Source organism: Centroberyx affinis, unplaced genomic scaffold, assembly GCF_046629955.1.
Source record: "Centroberyx affinis isolate AG114_WGS23_722 - 3 ecotype Tasmania unplaced genomic scaffold, CSIRO-AGI_Caff_v1 ptg000793l_1, whole genome shotgun sequence".
NCBI lineage: Eukaryota > Metazoa > Chordata > Actinopteri > Beryciformes > Berycidae > Centroberyx > Centroberyx affinis.
Window position 1 is genome coordinate 10,114 of NW_027279399.1, and position 25,898 is coordinate 36,011.

The 25,898-nt window shown below is 39.5% G+C and overlaps 1 protein-coding gene across 5 annotated transcripts; it reads left to right on the forward strand.

Annotated features, from left to right (window-relative positions):
• The first annotated feature begins 1,758 nt into the window (after positions 1-1,758).
• On the forward strand, positions 1,759-24,768 carry ptprc (protein tyrosine phosphatase receptor type C). Of its 5 annotated transcripts, XM_071520363.1 has the most exons (33): positions 1,759-1,857; positions 1,981-2,084; positions 6,702-6,722; positions 8,960-9,001; positions 9,673-9,855; positions 10,005-10,133; positions 10,345-10,356; positions 10,613-10,873; positions 10,995-11,216; positions 11,317-11,433; positions 12,032-12,166; positions 12,287-12,421; positions 13,251-13,403; positions 14,251-14,468; positions 14,572-14,632; positions 14,802-14,910; positions 15,256-15,293; positions 15,829-15,938; positions 16,235-16,325; positions 16,538-16,614; positions 17,109-17,145; positions 17,298-17,395; positions 18,052-18,177; positions 18,564-18,721; positions 19,111-19,246; positions 19,523-19,672; positions 20,074-20,164; positions 20,469-20,605; positions 20,879-21,013; positions 21,644-21,766; positions 21,986-22,152; positions 22,838-22,973; positions 23,643-24,768. In XM_071520363.1, the coding sequence occupies exons 2-33, from the start codon at positions 2,021-2,023 to the stop codon at positions 23,955-23,957; spliced, it is 3,987 nt and encodes a 1,328-aa protein (XP_071376464.1). In that variant the 5' UTR covers positions 1,759-1,857; positions 1,981-2,020; the 3' UTR covers positions 23,958-24,768. The 5 variants fall into 5 exon arrangements, with proteins under 5 accessions (XP_071376464.1, XP_071376465.1, XP_071376467.1 ...); XM_071520364.1 differs by lacking the exon at positions 9,673-9,855; XM_071520366.1 differs by lacking the exons at positions 9,673-9,855; positions 10,005-10,133.
• Positions 24,769-25,898: the final 1,130 nt, after the last annotated feature.

Sequence of the window (25,898 nt, forward strand, 5' to 3'; positions counted from 1 at the left end):
CACATGGTGTCATTCCCTTTATGAAGAGCTCATTCAGTCAAATAGAGTGGAATGCCCTAAATCCATTGAAATAAACATATAAAGACAGTGGTGGGGCAATAGAGGCACCACATGTGTCGCCATAGACCAAGCCATCCCCCATGTCTAAATGTGCATCTTATAGTAAACAGTAAGTGACTCTGCTGGATGAATTGCACTACATTAAACAGGACTTGCTTGGTGCTGTACATACAGTAACACACACAGTTGGTCAAACCTTTATGTCATTCTCATATTGGTTAAATATATAAAGTTACATTTGGCTTGCGTGAGCATTAAGCTGCTTGCTCAAGAGCTACTTCCCTGATTACAGCAAATCTATACTGTCAAGAAGTGGAAACATCCAAATAGCGTCTGTTTCACTGGTCTAAGAGGAAATCTATATTTAGATCTGCATACTAAAAATGTGAGCTATTTGACGGAAAACTAATTACAGAGCCTGCAGGGTTTCTGGCTCAAAATGATTTCCATACAGATATCATATGGCATAGAAATAAAAATCAAAATATAAGCACCTCCATTTATTCAATATAATGTTTAAAAATGCCTTGATCTATATGGTCTTGCCTGTGTATTCCTTTGTTTTTCTGGACTGTATATCATACAGATTCAGCCTGCCACCTCACTCAGATTCACATCTGCATCTATATCTAAGGTAAAGTAAAAAATAAGAGCCTGTATCAATTCAATGTATAATTGTATAAACTGACTGACTAATGGGTCTGTTTAGTTGCGTGTATTATTTTGGATAACTGTATGAAATAGCTGACTGTGTGTTTCATCCAGATTCACATCCGCTCGCCACCCAGTGTGTGAGTCTTGTTTTCTAAAGCGGCTGTCTTATTCCCTGGAGAGCTTCTCTCCTCCTCTCTTTCCTCTTTTATCCCCCATTTTCTTGTGTATGTAAACAGAAGTAAAGCATTTTGGGCTCCGAGGCAGAGTGTGTTGATCAAACACCACGCGTGATCAATGACTTTGAAGAGATCTAACATCCACATAAACGCATTTCACAGAGGGAACAGCAGAAATGAAGAAATCCACTTCTGGAGCCAATGGCCGCGCGTTTTTCTTCCTTTAGACTGAGAGAAAAAGGGCCGAACAAAGCGTGAGAGAGAAGAGACTGCACCTCTCATCTTGTACATTGCAGTGCTATAGCTCCTCGTGTGTATTTTAATGCATGGCCAAACTAGGCCTGCAAGCCTAAGAGCAGAGAGGAGTCAGACAGAAAGAAGGAGAGCGCAAAAAAGTTTCACTATCGTATGTCTCGTGTCTCTGAAAGCCCTTGTGACGCTGTGTATCTACCCACACTCCCAGTACGCATTGGCTTTAGAACAAAAGTCTACCAACGAGGAAGACGAGGCACACTATCCTGGAGGCTTCCATGTGTGTAAAGAACATACAAACCTGCTATTCCCTTCTTTACCGTGTCTGTTAATATAGGACTAAACTGTGGGTTTGAAACCATCCGTGCATTGAGCATGTGTGTAAAAGTCTAATACAGTACGCCAGCCACTACCTTTGAAGATGAGTAAAAGTCTGTAGACATAAAGCTTCACCCTAAAGCTAAGCTTCGTGCTTTTCTTTTTGTAAGTCAGAGGGTTTACATGCTTGAGAAAAGAGATGTGAGGATTAGATGAGAGAGGACTTCCTGTTCTTAGTGGCTTAGCTGAAATGAAACTTCCTGTCTCTGAAAAGGTAAGGTGGAGGAAGACTCTGTGACATCACTCCGACTCGCTCGACTTGAAACCAGAGGCGAGGTCTAGGGTTTGGGGAACAAGTTCAGGAAGCTGTGTCAACTGATAAGTCCAGACAGAAAGCGTACGTAGCTTTAAAAAATTAGACACCATTTAGACTTATTTCTCTCTTCGCGATTCAATAAGAATAGGAAATACAACTTTTTTTTTTGGTGGTGTGTGAATGTCCTCTGTTGGTCCCCACTAGGACGTATGGTGTCTGGCCACACACACCCTGACTCCTGGATATGGCAGGTCTCTGTGGACTGAAGATCCTGCTGCTCTTTGCTGGGCTGATTGGTTTGGCCGACTGTAAGTAGCCGCCTGCGATGGCAACAGCGTTACCTTCTTTATAAAAAGGACAGTGGGAAGACTATCGCGGTTTGTGAAGTTGTGTCCTAGTATTCTGTCATCTGAAAATCTTCTAGAGGCAAAAGAGCTGATTCTCTGAATGATGTAAAAAAAAACATAATGTACCACAGATGATAAGGTCCATTATTCTGATCAAAACTGCTAACTTCAGGAACTGCTTTCTAGTTGTAGCGTATGGTTGATGAGCGAGTGAGGAGGCGACACATTTGTCATGTCAGAGATAGAGATATGAATCTGTCGGCAGAGGCAACTGATGTTTTTTTTTTTGGAAAATTGAAAAACATAAGCACATAAAATATAATCATGTGATGTAAAACCAGAAGGCAGAAATGACAAGCCATGTATCGTGTCTTTGAGTTGTACCCCGCTTTAGTTTTTTGTGTTATTCCATAAGAACAGTATTTCTTAAACTTTTTTCAAATCCCAAAAAACAAGACAACGCAACACAGTCTGATGAGAATATGATGCCTCTTTTGTCATGTGGGAAGTCAAAAGTGACAGGTTTGCAAGCCTTTTGGCAAATGCAGAAACAGTTATGTTCCATCAAAGACTGCTCTTAATAAGCAGAACTCTCTAAATGGGTTCTTTCCTTTGGTGAAAAGCCATGGGAATTTTTGCAAACATGTTTCTGTTCTACATTGGCACTGTTCGCGTGCGAGTGTGTGTGTGCGTGTGTGTGTGTGTGTGTGTGTGTGTGTGTGTGTGTGTGTGTGTGTGTGCGTGCGTGCATGCGTGTGTGTGTGTGTGTGTGAGGTTTGTCTGTCAGAGATGAGAACACTTTTCGGGGTGTGTCCCTGCAAGCTCTCCTTCTGAGAAAGGAGAGACTGATAGTTGACTTCAACCCTAGTGGCTGTATGAGTGTGCGCGTGTGGCATATGTGTGTGAACAAATACACATGTGAGTGTGTGTGTATGTGTGTGTGTGTGTGTATCTCCATGCCTGTGTGTGCGCATGTGTATGTGCGTGTGCCAACTCAATCCCCCCTCACTGCCTCCAGCATCACTCAGAGGCCTGTCACTCTGCCACATGTCAATCACTCTTCTATTTCCAGCTTACACATTTCTAAACATGTGTGAGCTGAACATATTCCCTCTCGCTCTGTTCATCCTTTCTAGCAGAGATCAAGATGTATCGGCTAGTGTTGTTATCTACAGTAAGAGCATCAGGGTCAATATTTGTCATGTCTCTCTAACATGTTTCTCAGCCAGTGTGCAGGGTGAGTCATTGTGGTACAATGCGTGAACAGACATGGTGTCTCAATATTTTCCTTCACTTTTCTGTTGATTGACCATGACTTTCCATAGTTGAGATACTGGGTATTTCAGAAGTAGGCATGCAATTTGTATTATTATTATTATTATTGTTGTTATTAATAATAATAATAATCATAATATTGATAATGAAAAACAACTTAGATTTAACAAAATAATTCAACATTCAATAGTCCATAAATAATACATGTACCTGAAAACAGCAAAAATATTAGTATTAATAATGTGTGTAAAAATGTATACCTACTTTTGAATCACCCACTATTTATTTGGATGACAAATATGCATCTGATGGTGTTCTGTCATAACACTGTATAGCAGACATAATGTAGTGATAAAGATACACATACACTAGTCAGTGTGACTAATGTTCAACTTGTCCTATTCTGCTATGCTGCCCTTGTCAGTTAAAGAATTCATTTCAATTCCCTCTCAGTACATTAGTGAAATGATACATGATTCCGTAGAATAAGAGCTTAGAATGAACTTGGGGTCAGCGTAGCCCCGGGGTAAAATAAAGCTTGCATGCATTAGTTTCCACACACAGTCTTCCATTTGTAAAGTCAAGCTTGATGAGAGAAACTGTGTGCCACTCCGACTTTGAAGCGTGCTCTGGCTGCAGCGGGACAGAGTTTGTGCGATCAAAACGCTGCTCGACCACTTCCGTGTCGGCTGTGTTTCCTGGCAGAGCAGAGCAGACTGAGCAAGAGCACAAGTAAATGACTTGAGAATTTACCAAAAAAAAAAAAAAGGGGAACCATGAGGTTCAAAATGAAGAAGTGAGGTCGGAAATATTCATCGTGCTGCACGATTAAAACAGTTTCTGGGAGGAGGGGGACTGTGCTTGTCATAATCGGAACACATTATTATGGTAAATGTAAAAAAGAGGAGAAAGGAGAGACAGAGAAAGAGATACAGAGTGACAGAGACAACAGCTGATATGTGAGAGACAGATACAGTACATAGAAGAACACAGAGTTATTACAGTATGTCAGGCTGGTTAAATCAATTCCAGGATAGGCATTAGTGAGAATTAGAGTTCTGATTGGCACTTAACTGTGACCTTTGACCTGCACAAAATACCTGCATTTCTATGTCCTCTCTCTCTCCACCTCTTCGTCTCTATCCCAATACTTCTCTCTCTACCTGTGCATCTTTCTGTCATGCTTGAACACTTGAACACTCGCTAGCATGAACACACACACACTTCTGACTCTGACTGACTTCTGACTGAATTGTACACGGCTCACCCACCCATGTAACAGTGAATGTCACACTTCAGTTTCACACCCCGCCTTGGCCCTGCAGCCACTGAAAAAGAAAGCATCCAGAGAGCCAACGAGCCTCCATTTAAAAGTAGTCGGCCATTTTAAAACAGAGAACTTCCTCTAAACAATTAAGCACTCTGAAATTAATGCAGGCCACCTGTGTTGGAAGCAATGACTCTATTTGGGTTTTTTGTTAATAATGGCAGCTTTCTCTTTAATGGGATTAATGTGGTGCAAAAATTCTGGCTAAAACAAAATAGTTACGGTAAAACTATATTGGATAGGGTTTTGCCATCAGTTATTCAACATATTCATGAGCACAACTGTATCTCCCATCCAGTCACATAAACAATTGAAATCGTCCATCCCCAAACTCAAAATAGGCATCTACAGGTTGTTTGGAGCAGTGAAATGTCATTGCAGAGAGCATGCATCTCTCTCTATGCAGTGAACCAGGGATGAGCTAAACCACATCCTGAGTCTCATTGTTCTGCCGCCCGCCTGTCACTGCTACTCATCGCTTCAATTTTAATGTCCTGTGAGAAAGGACAAGACAAGTAACACGGTTATATATCTTTGGTGGCAGGGACTAACAAGTCACTTAGTCTCATATTTTAGAAGATCTTTACTTAAAGCAAGTGAAATATTCTGCCAATGGCGTGATATAATTCCTTGTTTCCAATGAGGTTTCACTTCAGGAATTTTCTAAATAAAAAGTGTAAATATCTTGAAACAAGGCAGATCAGTTAAGGTTTTAAGAAAAATTATATTTTAAGCCTCGATACTAGAAATGTACTTAAATGACTTGTTAAGATCAGGGATACAGTGGAAGGCAAACCCACCTAAACTCACATTTTAATTTGCAGAAATAGAATTAGAAGTCTGAAATTAATTTTTATGGCATAAAGTCATAGTATACATAATACTAAGCAGTGTCAAACTGATCTAAGTTATATTATATTTATATTATATATACACATATATATATATATATATATATATATATATATATATATATATATATATATATATATATATTTACTGTATATTATATCAGGAAAGAATCTTTTAAGGGGAAAAAAGCATAACTTAATGTGTTTCTGAAGATTTAATCTAATTTTTATTTATATTGGTGGTTGCCTTATTATGATCATTATGACCAGTTTTTTATTTACACATGTCAACACTGGTTAAGATGGATATTTTTTGCAGTGGATTCTTTTTGCATTACAAAAGTAAAGCTTAAATAAAGGCTCCCTGTGGTCTTACTACACTGCATTCTGTATTTTTTTTCTCAGCTGTATAGACTTATTCAGTCCGTAGTGGAGCAAAATTCAAGTACTGTCGCAGAGGATGGACTTGATCTTTGTTATTTGTATTCTAACTGACTTTTGGGAACACTGTACAGCACAGAAAAATACTTTTGGTGTTAGTTTGACTAAAAACAAGATTATAAGAGAGAAAGTCTCTTACAGCCTGATGCTGGCAGTTTCTATTGCCACGGTGTTTGCTTTCATTGTTTAAAAATTTCAGACCAATTTTTTATAGATTCGTATTTGTGTTTAAGAGCCTGAGATCTGGCCAAACTGAAACCAAGTCAATTTTGTAAGTCTGGGGAGGTGCTGGGTTTCAATGCAAGACAGGAAACAGTGGTTAGCCTTCTGAAATAGTGTTCAGGCTCTTTGCCGCATTATCATAGCAACCAGGTTGTACCTCACTGCCTCACATATACAGAAGTTCTGATGAAAATTGTCACTTCGAGCAACATCCTTTCCTCTTTTGACTAGATAATGCTTAGGCCCGCAGGGAGAGTTTAACAGAGTTGGAAGGAAGTGGATGCCTTGATGTCTTTTATTTCAGATAAAACAGAACAGAAAAAATAAATCAAATGCACTGTTTGTGAGTTTTTTTGGGGTTTTTTTGCATAGTCTTACACTCTCCTTCATGACTTGAATAAATGCTGCAATGTGGAAGACTTTGGATGATTCAGACATTTTTTTTCTCTTTTGTAATTCTAGGTCAGTCCCTGCCTACATCGGGTAAGTTGCAGTACAATGTACAGAACTGATCTACCACATGACTTAATTATCCAACCAGTCTGTAACCAGTCCAGTACCTGTGTCATGCCTTCACTTCAGCCTCCACCTGCTACCTCACACTCACTTCATTCTGTCTCATCACCCCACAGCAGCAGCAGCAGCACCAAAGCCAGCCTGGTCTCCCAAAGTTCATGAAATTAGCACAATGCCTTAAAATGCAAATAACGTAGGCTACCTTGTCAAGTACTGGTTTGTCTGTCATTTTGCCCCCATGGTTGACTCTGAGGCTGCAGCCTGTAAGGCTCATTCTGCCCCTGATCGTTCAGCCAATCACAAGTCACCAGCCTCTTCCCAAGCCAAGCAACTGTGCAGTTTAGCATCGCTAGCTGTAACAAACTCTTTGTTAGCCAGCAAGCTAACCCTATCTAAAGTCACTGCAAAGGCAATTTTGCATGTAATTTTTAGCATATCTGGGAATGTCTTATTTCTTATTATTATTTGTTAACATTATTATTACTTATTATCAATCATTTCTTGGTTAGCTTGCTTTGATGCCAAGCTAAAGCCCAACCAGCTAAGCTTGGTTGAAGTGCCTCCAAGGCTGGCATGAGTCAAGAAGAAAGGCTGAACTGCTGATGCGATTGACTACTTTCCTAACCTCCTGTAAAATCTGGCTTCCCAAAGAGAATCTTGATCAGTTCATTTCACTGGATCTTGATCAGCCTTTCTTATAACATTTATAGTGGATGTGTTTTACATGCATGTTCAGCGTGGGGGAGGGTGAATTGTGTGTTTCTAAGATCAGTTAGGGTTTAGGTCTGTGGTGTTTAGGTGCACATAATCTCACATAGCCATGCCTCAAACGATGGAAATTTAGGGTGTTTTCACACCTAGCTCGTTTGGAGCCTTTATTTTGGACCCTGGAGCGTTTCCCCCCCAAGTTCGGTTTGTTTTGGCATATATGAGCGCAGCAATTGCACTCAGGTGCGGACCAAAACAAGCAGACTGAGACCATCTTGAGAGGCTGGTCTCAGTCCGCTTCCGAACGAACTCTGGCATGGTTCCTTGGTAGTGAGAATGCAATTCGAGCCAAAGGACCGAACTCGCTATGCATGATGCCTTACCTGGAAGCAGCGTGTCTTTGTCGAATCAAATGCAGCAACACATTGTTGTCAAGATGCAGCCTTGATTCGCATTCTGACCAATGAGGGACCAGTTTGATCACACATAGCACTCTTATTCTGCTTAGAAATATTGCTGTGTGAAAAGAAACTTAACCAAAGGTTAACTGCAACATTGTAACAAATTAGTCGCTGATTCGAAACAAAGCAAATAAACAATAGGTGTGAAAACGCCCTCGAACACAATAGTTGGTTAGAAACGGGCGGTGACGATTGGCAGTCATCATCATTTAAACCAGTCAAATTTTGCTGGGGTGGAGCATGGCACCTCTAAATGAAAACAAATTGATGCACAGTTATTTTCCTAATAGTGTGATCACTACAATAACAATGTATTACTCATGAATGATAGAGAGGAAGGCTGCTTGGTCATGACTTTGTTTTAAGGGAAAATTTGCTTACATTTTATCGGGTGCTTGTGGTTTTGTTATCAATGAGTTTGATATATAGCTATAGAAACGAATTTTGATGAATCAAACTTTTACCATAGCCTCTTGGTAAACATCTGTTGCTCAGTAGAGTCTTCTAGCTGAGAACCTGTAAAGGCTTCATCGACACGATCTGGTGTAAAGGGCATACTTTTGGCAAAACGTTTTGTTTCAAATTTTTCATCTAGCTCGTTTAATTTACCCAAAGAGTTTGTACGTATATTAACTCAAATCTATTCTGCAAAGTAGGTAGCATTGTAGCTAAGCTAATGATGGAAACTTGTTCTACCTTGTTCTACTTGCTCTAAAGCTGACAGTACCAGTGGTTTGTACAAGAATCCTATTTCAAACTGAGAGCCAATCAGTGCTGTCTTGGCTCAGCAAGGTCTCGTCATCCCATGTTTTATGATGAGAATTTCTCCAGACCTCTGTTGCTTGAGCCAGAAGTGTTGTTACGTGAGATTAAGGTGCACCTTATCTACTAGGACCACAGGGGTTTCCCAATAATTCACAACTTGTCTCCTGTTGTCTTTGAGTCTCCGTCGGTCTACCAATGACAAAGCATATCTACTCATCTCCCTTCAGAACAGCCCTCTTGTACTCACTCTGCCACCTCTGTCCACAACAGCTTCCACAACTGGTATCAACAGCAGTGACACCAGCACCGCAGGTGAGACTGCTACACTGCAAAAAATCTCCATCTTAACAAGTCATTTAGTCTATTATTGAGTCCTAAAATTGTAATTTTCTTGAAGTGAGTGAAAAAATCTGCCAGTGGAGTTAGATAATTTCACTTGTTTCCAATGCAAATCAACTTGTTTCAAGAATTTTATAGAATCAAGTGTAATTTCCTTGATAGTAGTGCAGTGATTTTGCCTTATTCTGACTTGTTTCAAGATACTGACACTAATTTCTACAAAATTCCTAAAACAAGTGAAACTGCATTAGAAACAAGTGGAGTTATCTCACCCCATTGGCAGAATTGTTCTCCTGGTTTAAGAAAAATAAGATTTGGAGGCTCAATATGAGACTAAGTGACTTGTTAAGATGGCTGTTTTTTGCAGTGTATTGTCAGAAAGAGAGGGAGAGAGAGAAACCAAGTCAGAGACAGAGGGTTATGCTACCTCTTGCCACAAAATGCTTTGATGGAAACTGGGACCTCTTCCTCTTTTATAGACACAAATATAGAGACATAAAGGGACAAGTAGCGAAATCGTTTTTGTGATGAGAAGCATCAGGGTTTATGGGAAATGTGGTCTGCTACATATAGCACATTTAAGGATGTAGAGGGTGTTATTGTGATATTGTGTTTGTGATTTTTTTTTTTTTTTTGGAATGCAGCTGTTTTATCGAGCCCCTCACCTCCAAGCATCGACTCATATACCACCTTACCTCCAAGCACCAAAACAAATGCCAATAAACCTTCAGTAGCCTCACCTCCACGCATCTCGACAACTGCCCTCACACCTCCACGCACCTCAAACTCCTCAACCCAGGCATCCAATTTAGCAACTACCACCCGTGGTAACGTATTCAGCCTCAGTTCACAGTTTCATCAGCCACGTGAGCATTGCATTTAGCATGACAGTATTCTTAAATGTTGCTTAGAATTATGTTGGAATTATGGTATTTTCTCTTTGAAAGTGACCGCGATCATGTCCTCCACCCTACAGCTTCTTCTGACCCTGCAAGCACCTTAAACAAGAACTTACCCACAAGCAGTCCAGCAAACACCACTCACAACCAGACCTCACCTCCAGTCACACAACCCACCACCATAACACCTAACCTTACCACTGCAGGTTGGAGTTTCCTCATTTAGCTCAGTAGACATTACATGGCACTAACACTGCCAGGACTGGGGTTACAGTTACTAAAATACATGCACTTGCCATAGTCTACTTGTAAGTTGCTTAAGAATCGTCCAAATGCCCTATATTATATAATCATACATTAATGTCACTTGCTATTGTTCTCTAATCTCTCTCTCTTATAATTTATTATATCCTCCAGGCCCCCCAAAGTGTGAGTATCAGTTTCATTTTTTAATAGATAATCCATCTCATCCTTTCACACATGTGAACTAATTACAGTAGTTTACAGTATCTGCATTTCTCTCTTACTTTCCAATGAATGCAATGGATATGAAGCTATTGGACATTTGGATTTTATCCTATTTCAACATATACAGCATCTACATGAACAAAAATGTTTGAGGTTAAAATGACACCAGGTGGTTCACATTCACCAAGAGACTGATGATTCTTTATTTTGTGTGCAGGTTCATACAGTATTACAGCAATCAGGTTTGGCTTTGAGATCAACATCAATAGCGCCACTGCTAAGAACTACAGTTTAAATCTTACTGAACTAGGCTCATCTAGAAATCTAATCGAAAACTCTTCCAAAAACGTGTGGAATGTTACCAAAGACCTGAAGCCCTGTACTATGTATGAGCATAATGTGGAAATTGATAATGGTAATGGTGACTACACGCCCTGCGAGCCCAACGGAAAGAAACCTCTGATGACAAATAAAATAAGTGAGTAAAAAAAAAACATTTCTAATTATTGTATGGCATCTTACTTTTTTAATCTCAGAATTGGGAGAATGTGAAAGTGGAAGAGAAATTTTAACATTCATGCAACATTCATGCATTTCAGTTGAAGGTGACATTAAGAATGTTGACTGCCTCCCTGGATATCTTTGTTATCGGAGTGAATGGGATATCAGCTCTGCACTACCAGGAAATGAATCTACTCAACCCGAGCAATGCAAGAATGCATTCTGTATCAAGTTCAAGTACACTGACCTTTGTTCAGATTTGACTAGAACCTTCACTTCAGGAAACTGTTCCTTTCCTGTACGTCGAACTGTCAGTGTTGGTATGTACAAGAGATTTCACCTGTATTTTGTATTATGGTGTACGTACGCCTCATTTTAACATGTTTCATCTACACATTTTTTTTTTTTTCATTTTTTCAGCAAATCTCTTAAATCCAAAGGAAATCATCCCGACTCCTCCTGATCGACTTCCTGCGAAAATAGAAACAAATATATCACAAAACTGTGATAATCTTACCATCGATTACACCTGTCAGCGTAAGTGGAAAAATTAGAATTGACTTCTCAGTAATGTCTCATAGCCTATTTGAGGGTAAAAATAAGATTAAAATGTTGGGTTTTTTTTTTTTTTTTTTTTTTACCTCAATTGCCAATTGTTTCTGCCCCTGTTAGTTTTATTTGTCTCAAAAACTTAGAAACGGATTTCCATGAATTTGGTGGACAGATAGGCCTGATTAGATTTTGGTGGTCATCCGGATCTGGGATTTCCGCCATTAGTAGATTAACGTTTTTTTTTGCCATAATTATGAAACTAACGGAGATAGAGACTTGATTCCAAATCCTATATTTATGTTTGCAGGGTAGAGAAATCAAGTTAACTGCAAATGTAAGTGATAGGAATGATGACTTTGAGTGTAGCAGCAAGTTGGAGATTTGTTCAGTGTTGGCGAAGCATGCGCTTTCTGAGTGCCTTCTAATTATATTTAAGTGGCTGAATGGGGGATTTTCTTTGCAATATTAGTGCCCCATAAATCTTCCCCATGTCCTCATCTATAGACAAAGATAACTGCTCATAGGCACTGTGGTACATCAAATAATTGTTTGGGAAATGACTGTTAACTTTCTGCCCTCTCAGAACTTGGCAAGTCCAATGTGATCAAGAATGTGTCTCTGCTGAAGCCCTTCACAAAGTACAACTGCACTGGTCAGATCAATTACAACAATGTCAGCACAAACAAGACAACTACTATCGACGTCGAGATTAAGTGCGGTATGTTGATAATCAGTTTTCCTCTGGATATTGATAGTTTGTGCCCTCTGTTACAGTGGAGTAATGGAGAGGACCAGCTATTACTTCAGTTTTACAGATGTCTGATTCTGTGTCCAACAGCTTTTTCCATATCCATCAAGGAGCCTAAGCTAACCAATAACTCCATTATGTTGAGTTGGGACACCAACAGCATGAGCTGTAAAGATGCCACCCCGGACCTTTCATACGCCTGCAACTGTACTGATCAGGAAACCAGTATGTCAAAATTAACTCTAATTTCTCCTTCTTCTTTTTCAAAGGAACACACTGGGTTTTTGGGAGATTGGCCGGTTGGTCAACTTACCTGTTGAGTGATGAAAACATACTGTAGACACCAAAATCATCCATGCATCCCTGGTAAATTGTTTGCTCTGGTGCTCCATGCTAACACACTATGTCGTAAGTAATCTTAGATGATCTGCCAAGTCAAGTTTTGTGTAGGGGATTCATCAAATTTACATGAAGTATGATACAGAAATACTAATATACTTGAACTATCAGGTACTGTTTCTATAGGAAGTAAATGTGATGGGCATGTGAGACTGTGTGTACACCTAAAACTCACTGCGCAGGGGATGAATAGGCGGTTGCACACTTGGAATAGTTCCAAAATTAAAAACCATGGTTACATCAGTGATATTACAGTAATATTTCCTTTTTTTATTTCTGAGTCTACAGGCCATATAGTAAAAACTATTAACAACTTTTTAGTACTAAAAGGGCGCTCTTCTTATTTTGAGGTAATACTAGTCGCCTACCATCAGTCAACATAGTGTATGCTAAAGTGTTAACATGGAGTACCAGTGCTATTGATCTATCGGGGACACATGTATGATGTTGGTGTCTATATTCTCATCACTTAACGGGTAAGTTGACCAATGGGCCAATCTCACAAAAACTTGGTGTGTTCCTTTAACTTTATAAATGCAATGTTCAGTCTAAAAATCTTTTCCTGATTTTCCTGTTGCCATTCACTCATCCAGCCCAAAACAGCTAATGAAAATTGTTTTACATTGTCATTTTTCATGTAATGTCATTTTTATAGAAAGGCCAGAGTTACTGAATGCCACCAAAAGTCCATGTAATTTTACTGGATTGAAACCATTCACCAAATATGATTGCCAAGTACAACCCTTGTACAACAACAATCCCGTTCCCGACTCAGCTAAGAAATATAATATCCAAACTGCGGTTGGAGGTAAGTAGCCAACAAAATGCTTTTTGGGGAAAATTACTTTGGACACCTATACCAATACAAAGAGACTATTAAAATCTGAACTAGAGTTGAGTATTTATCAAGATTATGTACTGTATATATTGTTGAATGTCAAATTAAGATAAGTGTATGACAATAAAAGTAGATGTCTTTCTGATTGCTTAGTTGAGACCATTCAGTGTTGGCAGTATTTCATAATAATATTTTGGAAGAAGAAGAAAACTTTGTTGAGTGCTATACAGCAAATATAAATATTTGTAGTATTAGTATTACTGTATTATAGGAATTTGGAACATTGCATTTGGAAGATTGACTTAGCACAAGATTTACTCAGCATTAATCAGTGTGGATGTGTCTGTCCTTGCATCTTTTTGTCACCAGTTCTCAGCTAGATAGGATTTAGGTAAAACATCCAACAATTTTATAGAGCAAATAATGTTGAATGCCAGTGATAAAATAGAATGTCATGCATTCCTGGATAGACTGCCAACATGCCTTATGTATAACAATCATACATTTTATACATTACACACTAATCCAAGCCATGTAAATTACACTTGGTTACCAAGCTGTGGTATATCTGTTAAAAAGTTGAATTTACAGAAAGGAAACCGAAGGCATATGTATACAATCACTATTGATACCCAGGACTAGGACAGCCAATATTTGGTGATGACACATATGAGTAACTAAACTAAACTGGGTAAAGCTGAGTTAAAGCTGTTGTCATACCAAAGTAAAATATCACTCTAAATTGTATGTAAGTAAGCATACAATACTGTATCTGAAGGAAAATGTGTCTTTACTCTTCACTTGTTATGTCTTACAGTACCAGAGCCGGTCCGCAAGGGTGACATCACATTTTCTAGGACAGAGAATAATGCTTTTACAGTAACATGTAAATATCCTGGTAAATTGAATGGGCTGAAGACAAAAAAGACATACATAGCACGCCTTTCTCCAAGTAGTGACGATACTGAACAAATTAATAAAGCATGCGATTTTGAATTCACGGGTCTAAGCTACTCTACAAAATACACATTGACGGTATGTATAATCTTTTTTGGTTTCACAAGACTAGTTTCCAGTTAATTCCTCATATTTCAAATAGTGCCATAATTCCTGCTAATGGGATGTACCGTCTTCCCAGGTGACTGTGTCCAACGGAGAATTAAAAAGCCTTTCTGTGGACAAACACATTACTACTCTCTGTATGTGCTGTTTCACTTACTTCATGCCATATTGTCCTATACTGCTCAGTTAAATCATTTTCAAACATTTTACTCTGATATTCAGTATACACCTACAGTTCTATACATTATATCTCTAACATAAATGCCACCTCTTCGATTTCCTGCTATCATATCTATCTTCTTACAGACAATGACAAAGCTGTCATTGGTATTCTGGTCTTCCTCATCATCCTCACATCTGTGGCCCTGCTTCTGGTTCTCTACAAGATCTTCATTCTGCAGCGGAAGAAGTCCCAGTAAGGATCATTCTGCATCTCACACTGCTTCTGTTTTGTTTTACAGAGATAGGTCTGCATGTGTTATGCCATTTATAAAGTCAAGAATCACCATGTTGTTAGATTACGTTGACATTTTGATTATTTGACACATGAGGAGTATACCGTTATGTTTTATTTCATTTACAGTTCAGGAGTAGCATTACTGCTCTTTATTTTCAAAAATGTTTGACACAATTTTCTTTTGAGGCCTCATTTGAATTGAATTCCTCAACCAACTCAAAGACTGGAGAGAGCATCACTAATCTATGCCATATAGGAACAATTTAAACTATATGAAACCAAACTTCAGTATTTTCTCCACAGCGACCTGGGTGAACATTTGGTGCTCATTCCAACAGCAAGTGAGTAGACACTGGCTTTCTTCTTTTTTCTACAGTAGGGGTTTGAGTAGGCAATAAACAACAATATCATTCAGCAACAACTATTATGTTTGTAATCTGTTTTGGATTATAGTGATCTGATTATGACTAGTTGGTAGCTATATTCAGTTACAGTTACACAGAAAAATACAGTCATCGGATTTTACTTTTTAAAAAATTGTAGTTTACTTGTTAGATCATTTAAAGGCATGTTTGAAGAGCAAAAAAACATGCATTTTTATTTTAAGATCATAAATAGAAAGTGAGAAATTCAAATATCATTTTCCACATCTTGACATAATGGTTGACAGATGGGGATTATTGGAGTATTACAGCATTTTGGAATAAATCGTCTGGTTCAAAATGGTGTGTAATGGATTGCAGTTTTAATGTAACTTAGCCAACCCTGTTTGTGTTGTATGTTTGTGAACTACACTACAAGTTACAAACTAGAAGATAGAGTATTTCCTGTTCGTGCTTGAAAGCACTGTTATTTGCTGACTGGTTTGGTTCGTAGATGATGAGGAGAACCTGCTGAATGTCGAGCCAATCGCTGCAGAAGTCCTGCTGGATGCCTACAAGAGGAAGATCGCTGATGAAGGAAGGCTTTTCCTGGCTGAGTTTCAGGTGAATTTGGAATCTGTATTGTGTGTTTTAGGATTGTTTTTTTGCATTTCTGCTGTATTGGATAGTTTACAGTGGAGAGAGACGAGAGAGAGAGAGAGAGAGAGAGAGAGAGAGAGAGAGAGAGAGAAAGGTGGATGACATGTAACAAAGGTCCCAGACCGCATTTGAATCCAGGAATAAACTGCCCTCGCACCCTATAAACTCAGACTAGCTGGATGTACAAACAGTGTGAAAGTGGTTTTGCTCTGTATTGCTCTTTGGCAATTGCAGCTCACACAGTTTGTGCCTGCTTTCAGAGCATCCCCAGAATCTTCTCCAGGAACACGGTGAAAGAGGCCAAGAAGGCCTGCAATGCCACCAAGAACCGCTATGTGGACATCCTGCCTTGTGAGTGGGAGGCCGTCTTCTCTGTTTACTGTTTTGGTGCCGAGTAGCTCAATGGTAGAGCAATGGTTACCTTGGGTTTGATTCCCACAGAGGCCCTCGCATTAAAGTGGGCTCAAATTAATATGATGCCCTTTGGATAAAAGCATTAACCAATTCATATAAATGTCTTCAATGAGTGACAGCGTGTCTTTTGTTTTTCTCTCGTGTCCCAGATGATTACAACCGCGTCCAGCTGACCACAGGAAATGGCGAGGCAGGATGCGACTACATCAACGCCAGCTTCATTGATGTATGGAAAACACCCAGATACTACTACTACTGTTAACTACTGTTACTACTAGTGTTTCTGCTCCTACTACTACTACTACAGTTACTGCTACTACTGCTCCTACTATTACTACTACTGCTACTACTACTGTTACTACTACTATTACTACTGTTGTTACTACTACTGCTACTGCTACTGTTACTACCACTGCTACTACTACTATTACTACTACTATTACTACTGTTGTTACTATTGTTACTACTACTGCTACTAATATTACTGTCACTACTATTGTTACTGCTACTACTACTGCTGCTGCTGCTGCTACTACTACATCATAATAATCATCATAATAAATACTATAATAGCCTACTGTGAATAAGAACAGTCATGCTGAAGGGACACACCAATGTCGAACAGCACATGTTTTTAGTGGTATCTGTGGTAATCTAAGCAAAGTTCATGACTGTACTCCAATACACACCTGCTGAACATCAATTGCTTTCCTACTACAGGGATTCAAGGAATGTAAGAAGTACATTGCAGCTCAAGGTAAAGCAGTGTTCTCATATTCTTTACACACTTAATAACTGCACTTGATATTTATGGTTGATGCTAAGTGTGTGTGTGTGTGTGTGTGCGCGCGCGTATGTATGTGTGTGTGTGTGTGTGTGTGTGTGTGTGTGTGTGTGTGTGTGTTGTAGGGCCGAAGGATGAAACCGTGAGTGACTTCTGGAGGATGATATGGGAGCAACAGTCCTCTATCATCGTCATGGTAACACGCTGTGAAGAGGGAAACAGGGTAAGAACAGTAGTATTTTGTTGACTTTGATTATGTTGACATGAAACTATCATGTACAGTCATGTCAGGATGCAGCAGAGGAAAATTACATCATTAGTAAAACATTACAGAAAAAAAACAAGAATTGCCCCTATGTGGCTACAATGTTAAGTTGTACAGTATGTGATATATTGATGTTAGTATGATTGCTATAGAGCTGATATGAGTTTTTATTATTACCGGTCAAATGTTTAATTTATGTGTCAGCATAAAGAAGAAGTTTGCCCGGAACTGACTGTTCTTAGTATAAATAAGATGTTTGAATGAATTTTCCATTCCTATCTTTTCATGTTTCCCGCAGTCCGTCATTCACTTATGTTTTCACACATGTATATCACACACACACACACACACACACACAAACACACGCACACACACACACACACACACACACACACAAACACAAACACATGCACACACTCTTTTCACACACGCATTTCTTGCAGTTTTTAGTGTACTTATTCAATCTGTTGTTTTTAATATTCCTTATTTTCTCTTGTTTTTAATTGCATTTGACACAAATGCTTGATAAATAAATCTGGCATGGCCTAACATGTTGCTGATTTGTGACATTGTGGTGTTATTGACTGTCTGTTCTCTGACATGTTGTCCTGCAGGTCAAGTGTGCGCAGTACTGGCCATCCCCAGAGCGAGAGACAGAGATCTTTGAGGAGTTTATAGTGAAACTGAACGGAGAGGATCATTGTCCTGATTACACCATCCGCCATCTCAGCCTATCCAACGTGAGTCTCCAACAGAGAGACTAACAGAAGCGTTGCAGTCACTGCTTATTTCTTGTTAAGGGCTTCAAAGAGCTGCTGAGCTGCAATCCGCCCTGACACAATTTTGGTTTCCGTTTCTGTGTATATGTGGTGTGCGTGTGTGTGTGTGTGCGTGTGTGTGTGTGTGTGTGTGTGTGCCTGAGCATGAGCATGTTTGTGGGCATGCATGCATTTCTGGGTGTGTATCTTTTCCTCTACAAAGTAACACATACATATATTCATGCGTCTGTGTGTGCATATGCATGTGTTTGTGCAGGCGTTTATGCATTTGTGAATGCATGAGTGTGCGTTCGTATGACCATGCGATACTTGTGTAACCATCTGTGCATGTGTATGTGTGTGTTCAGAAGAGGGAAAAGAACTCAGAGAGGGAGGTGACCCACATCCAGTTCATCAGCTGGCCAGACCACGGCGTCCCAGGAGAGCCGCACCTCCTCCTGAAGCTGAGGCGGCGCGTCAACGCCTTCAAGAACTTCTTCAGCGGACCCATCGTCGTCCACTGCAGGTACATACAAGTCAATTCAAAATGTCAAAATAAAAACTCGTCTTTACTTTTAGGCTTCATAGAGTGGACCGCATATTCTGTACTTACTTCTTAACCCTAATCTTGCACGCCCAATGGGGATAGTTTAACCAGAGCACTTTTTTATTAATGTATACAATCCTTTTTCACACAGTTCACATACAGCAGCTTCAGTCAAGTGTCTTTTCAGGCACACTTGTTCCTCCCTATATCTTGTGGACTCTAAAGGGACGTCAAGTGGGAATCAGGGGCCACATCAGGCCTCCTCTCACCTCTCTTCACCTCCCAACTAATTCTCAACCTCGTCCTTGCTTGCCACTGATAGAGATGTGTGCAGTAAAATGTATGATGTCATTTCTCTGCATGTGCAGTGCGGGGGTGGGCAGGACAGGCACCTACATTGGCATTGATGCCATGATGGAGGGTCTGGAGGCAGAGGGGAGAGTGGACATCTATGGCTACATAGTCAGACTCCGCAGACAGAGGTGCCTCATGGTTCAAGTAGAGGTAAGACGTCATTTTAGATAATATTTCAGCTATCGTGTGTGTGTGTGATTTGTGTTTTTGCAAGCGTAGCCTACATGCATATATACATGTGTTTTTCTGTGTTTGTGAATCTGAATGTTGAAAATTTTAGGGAGGAGATAAGGAGAGGCAGACTTTGAGATAATTAAGATGTGGATTGCACATTCAGTGTGTAGTCCTGTGTGTGTGTGTGTGTGTGTTCTGTCTCCATACTGCATGTCAATGTGTGTTTACTTAAGTGCTTGTGTCCTCATGCAGGCCCAGTACATCCTGATTCACCAGGCACTGATAGAGCACAACCAGTTTGGAGAGACAGAGATCACCCTGCCTGAGCTCCACAGCACACTGGGCACGCTCAAAGAGAGAAACTCCAGCAATGAGCCCAGTCTGATAGAGGAAGAGTTCGAGGTAGGACACTTTTTTAAATTCATTTTATTTACCCTTTATTTAACCAGGTAGTCCCACTGAGATCAAAAACGTCTTGGCCAGAAACAGCACCAAGGCAAATATAAAAGTTGGACACATGCACTCAAAAAAGACGTCCAAAGATAACATCTTTATATAGTCAGATCTCTATGTAGTCAGAAATGTGCCACTTTGTAATTTTGTATAATTGTATAACGAATTTTGTAAGTGTATGACAATAATACTCCCCTCTCTTCTACAAGTCCTTCATGTTGTTTTCTCCTCCTCAATACTCCTTAATACTCCTTCTCTCATGTTATCCTTCTTCCCTGTCTTATTACTTTATGTGGAGGAAATTAATCTTTAAAATTAACAACGAAAACTCTTTCTGTGTTGCAATTCAGAGACTCCCCAAGTATAAAAACTGGAGGACATTCAACACAGGGATCACCGAGGAAAACAAGAAGAAGAATCGCTTCTCATCTGTGATCCCATGTGAGTATCAGTTCAGCACAGAGAGGATTAGCTCATTTTGTGTCCTGTCCTGGTTTAGAAGACATTTTGGATAGAGGTCAGTGGTATGTTTATGTATATATAGTACTGCCCTTCCAGATCTGTATAGTAAAAACACATAAAAAGTAGAGAAGCTTTCCCAGTAAGGCGGTATGAATAAAGGTGTACCAGTGAAAGTGTCAGAGATGGCCTCAAACACTAGATATCTATCAACGCACAAATAATTAGCAGTGCATAGTTAGTATTTCAAATTCAAGTTGTAACATACTCAAAATGCCACTTTCAGACGACTACAACCGAGTGCTGGTGAAGCTAGATGACGGAAGCAGTCATGACAGTGACCAGGATGATGATGACGAGGATGACTCATCGGATGAAGAGGATGAGGAGTCCACTAAATACATCAACGCCTCCCACATTGACGTATGTTACCGTATTGACACTTTCATCTAATTCTGTAACCCATTCCTCCACACACCGGATTGTATTGTATATTTAAATGACTATTCTTGTGACAAATTGTGTTCTCTAACCATGTTTCCTGTTGCAGCAGGTGTTCTCTCATTTAGTCTAAATTAACTCCCACCTCTCACAGAGCCAGATGAAGATTAAAAAAAACATCTAATTAAATTAACCAGACTTTATTTGTGTGGACTGTGCACAACAATAGATAGCTGTGTTTTCTCGCCCATACAGGGCTACTGGAGCCCACGCAGCTTCATCACAGCCCAGGGCCCGCTGCCAGACACCACTGCTGACTTCTGGTTGATGGTTTACCAGAAGAGAGCAACCACTATTGTCATGCTGTCCGACTGCAATGAGGGCGATAAGGTGCCTGAGATATCATGCATACTGTACCTGCACATAAATGAACCATAACAGCAAGCACACACACATACAAGGTTACATGGTGTAGTTGGTACATAGATATGCATACACACTTCCAAACATAAATATGTCTACTTGTATACATATACGTGCATACAGTACATATATACACTACCAGTCAAAAGTTTAAACACACGTGATTGAATGTACTTTTTCATTATCTTAAAGCCATTTTGATCTAAAGGCTTATGCTTAAATGCTTGAAGTTTGTTTTTTCAGACAAATATAAATAGTGAAGTTGATGCCTATGTATGAATTTCTTTCCAAAGCCTTTGCCTTTCCATCAAGGCAAAGCGTGGCTATTTTAAAGAATCTAAAATATAAGATAGTTTTGATTTGTTTAACACTTTTTTGGTCACTGCATAATTCAATTTGTGTTATTTCATAGTTTTGATGTCTTTACTATTATTATAAAATGTGAAAAATAGTAAAAAGAAAAGAAAAATGCATGTCTAAACTTTGACTGGTAGTGTACATATGTACATATACATACATACATTATACTATTATAAATAGCAGTACTTATTACATCCATACAATTATTTTCTATTTTGTGTACCTTCTTGTTGATAGGAGTTTTGCTCTGCCTACTGGGACAATGAGAAGAAAAGCTTTGGGGACATTGAGGTGGAGCTGACAGCCACAGACAGCTCCGCAGCGTTCATCACCCGCACAATGCAGATCTGTCATGCCAAGGTGACTAAACAGCAACCCACTCCCTGTTGATACGGCTTCGCTTTTCATAGCCAAGAAACGTCTGCCGCTGCCCAGTTTTAATGTTTAAGTCCGCTCTGTTTCAATATTTATTTATATGATGATTTTCTGTGGCAGCCTGTGATGTGTTCGGCCATTTCCCCTGAATTTCAAAAGGAACATCACATGTTTTGCTTAACCCCACACCACTTTCACCAACAGAGGAAAGAGAGTCGGCAAGTGAAACAGTTCCACTTCCTGAAGTGGGCAAACAGAGAGCTGCCAGAGAAAACACAGGACTTGACAGACATGATCAAGAGCATCAAGCAGACCTGTGGCCACAGCAGCAGCAAGTCAGAAAGGAGCGCACCCTTAGTGGTCCACTGCAGGTCAGACCACTTCACCTAAAATGTGCTCTGGGTATCTTAAAGGGGGTATAACTAAGGTATTTACTGGCTCATAGCAAAAACATGACCACAATATATCTGCTGGGGTTTGACAGGGCTGTTGATAAAAAACAGTGACTCAATGATCACACACAACTACTGACATTTCTGGCTTTCAAGTCTCACTTTACAGACCACATGGAGCAAAAACTCCCCACCCATTGGAGTTTCCACCTATTTGTGTTTTTAACTGCCGAACAATGAAGGGCGGTGCAACGAGCGAGCAACCAGTGTCACAACACATTTCAGCTACACAGGCTGAAAAGCCCTGATAAGCCAAAAAAGCCATGACAAATGACAAAGCAGTGTTATTATTACAGTATTTTGCATTGTGATACATTACATTAGATGTTTCAGTTGGATCCATTGAAGCATCAGAGGCAGTATGCAGTATTTTTCAATTTATCCTCTGAATTTTGAGAGAACATGTTAAGAGAGCACTCCCCGCATCATCCCAACAACATGGATTAGATACTCTAAATTACCCATAGGTGAACGTGAGTGTCTATCTATCTGTGTTAGCCCTGTGTGCTTCCCACCTGATGCATGCTGGGATAGGCAGGCCAAGAGAATGACTAAGTGTGATCATAATAATCATCTTTTTTTTTTTTACACTCCCTCTCCTCAGTGATGGCTCGTCCCGTTCGGGTGTTTTCTGTGCCCTGTGGAACCTGCTGGACAGCGCTCAGACTGAGAAACTGGTGGACGTTTTCCAGGTGGCCAAGGCTCTGCGCAAGGAGAGGCAGGGCATGATCGCCGGCCGGGTAAGAAAGAGGACTCACAAAATTAAGTTTCAGGGCTTTAACTCACAGCAGCAGTCAGAGACGAAAGCATCACAGGTCAGCAAGACTTCTGTTCTGAATATGCTTATCGCTGATGGACATACAATGATATTATTTCCTATTCCTGCAAAAGTTAAAGAGAAATTATTATCTTGCATGCGTCATAGTGAGACTAGAAGTTATATGTTTTAGTATCTGTTTATAAGTCTACTGTGGTGGGTTGTGCCTACAGCTAAAGGTTGAAGTTATTTTTGTGATGTATTGTTAATGTACTTCACATCACCCTCTCTCCATTGAATATATGTTCTCTACTCACTCTGAATGCTCTAGAAATCCCTTTAATCTCTTCTCTTTGCTCTTATTCAATTTCTTTTCCTGGCACTTCACTCTTACATAGTCGGTCTATGGTCAAAAGAATATTGTAAGGGCACTGTGGCCCAGATCCTGATTTTTGGTTGCTTGTAATGTTGGTTGTAAAGAATCAAAGCTGGTTTCTTCTGTTGCACTTTGTTGCAGCAAGTTGTTCTGGATAAAGGCCTAAAATGTGAATGTAAATGTTTGCTGTTATAATATGAAATGTATACAAAAGCAACACCGTATCTTTAGTGCTACATGTGTGTTTCCACTCAACCCTGGCTGTGTCCCTGACAGGAGCAGTACCAGTTCCTGTATGATGCGCTGGAGGGGGCCTTCCCCGTTCAGAACGGAGAGGTGAAAGCTGCGTCTGCCGCCGCTGTTGCAGGAGACTCCATCGACATTGTCAATGAAACCCATGCAGCAGAGCAGGCGGAGGAGAAACAGGCCGAGCAGCCAGCCAGCACTACCGCTGCTCACCAGCAGGGGGAAGCAGAGAGCACTCCACTGGTGGCTGATGGCGGGAATGAAGACAAAGTGTCCGGTAGCCCCACAGAGAATACACCGCTGGAGGGGACCAGCAATGGCCCCAGTGTCAGTCTGGAGGTCTGAGAGGGAGAGAGCGGGAGACAGAGAGAGAGAGAGAAAGACAGACAGACAGACAGAGAGAGAGAGAGAGAGAGAGAGAGAGAGACAGAGAGAGAGAGAGAAAGAGAGAGAGAATTTGAATTCTAAAACAGCTTTGTTTTGCCAAGTCCAGCTAGAGACAATCAAATTGTGATCACATCAGAAGAAACATTAGTCAATTAGGACAACAATTATACAAGATGTTAAAAACTACACAACTGTACTACATTTAAAAAGAAAGGAGAGTTAAACAAGAGAAGGGGGGTTGGGGGGGCACTTGGCATGGCATTTTCTACTTTGGGGGTACTCCAGTTCTACCAAAGAGGATGCCCCAAAAAAAAAAGGGTTCATGCTTTATGATGTTTGATTGCTTCATTTAATTACTTTATTAATGTATAGAAAATGTAAAGCTTTAATACAATGTGGTTTGGTTTAAAGGCTTTGATAAAATGTTTGATATAAAAAATATATTGATATTATATATATATATATATATATGAATTGATATTATATATATATATGAATATATGATATGCAACATTCTGATTTAAATATTAAGATAAGTTATAAAACTTTAAGACTGCAAATACTGTGTTTTCTGTAAGCAATGTTTACCTTGTACTAGATTGCTGGCATCAAACTACATGGCCTTGGATTTATAGTAAAGGATTTCTCAGAGCATAAGTTTAAGACCAGATGAGTTGTTTTATAGCCCACGTTACTACTGCATGTTGAGTTTGACTTGGTGTGTGTACCATTTTCCTTGCTAAATAAATAAATGCATATATAACCTACAGTTTGATTTACCTGCATTATTTAGTCATCAAGTTCATAGTTTGCCATTAAGTCATTTCCTGTCTCTTAAGAGAAAGTGAAATGTATATTATGAGTCTCGTCCATGCAGAGGAGTTGTCTGTAAGCCATTCTCACATTGAAAGGTTTGCTTATCATCATAGATTCACTTTATTAGGCTGGATTTACAAAAGTGCATAAAATCTTATTTTAATGCTACAGTATGCAATTTCAGATCACATGCATATGTAGACAGCAATGTTGTTTCTAGATCTTCATTTGATTAGATTTTATATCATGCATATATTGATTTGTGTATTTGTTCTCTTATTGGTTTAGTAATTATTTAATTTGTTTTGATTTGATTGAGTTTTGTGCCATTAAGATATGCATCCAGCCACAGTGAAGCCCAAGTATGAACCAGATCTTGCATTACTCTCAATAAACACTAGAGGTCCTCAAAAGACAGGACACTGGCTAACTTCAGGCAGCAGGAGTCACTCAAAATGTATATACCAGCATAGTTAAAATATTGGAAAACATACTATAAAAGACCGGCAAAATAGTTGAAAATTCTTAAGAATTTATTTTGATAAAATGTAACATTTTCATATCAGCAGTTCATTTCTGGAATTGTCAAAGGCAAACACAGTAACAAAATTTAAGACACACAAATCCACAAGATGTGATGCGGACAGTTTCTTCAAATTCAGGAGGATCTCAAGAAAACCAAAGAAATTTTCAAAGAAAATTTTGTGAGCTCAAGTTTCAATACAAATCGCTTGTAACATTTCTCTGATCAGAACTGCATCTTCAATTGATTCAATGAATTCACTGTTATGCAATCTTTGAGATCTATCATTATCAATCACAAATACAAGTAGAATGTATAAAAAGTATACTCTATATATGAACGCTATCAAATACTGTGGAATCAGAGAGAAAAGAATAAGCTGTGCTTCGTTCACGCCACTCTACAGTACACATGTAATCTTCCTACGTTAGAGGCTCAGTGAGGGTTTGTGAGAGTTTTATACATTTGAACTATTGCAGTGCTAAGAACACATCAGCTAATGTAAACACACACACACACACACACACACACACACACTACTGTAGTTGGCGGATAACAGT

Excerpts from the sequence above, each read along its gene's own strand:
- ptprc (XM_071520363.1), top strand. The coding sequence starts at position 2,021 with ATGGCAGGTCTCTGTGGACTGAAGATCCTGCTGCTCTTTGCTGGGCTG. Across the intron at positions 14,911-15,255 it reads CTGCAGCGGAAGAAGTCCCA|CGACCTGGGTGAACATTTGG; the intron begins GTAAGGATCATT and ends TTTTCTCCACAG. Across the intron at positions 15,939-16,234 it reads TTTTCCTGGCTGAGTTTCAG|AGCATCCCCAGAATCTTCTC; the intron begins GTGAATTTGGAA and ends GCCTGCTTTCAG.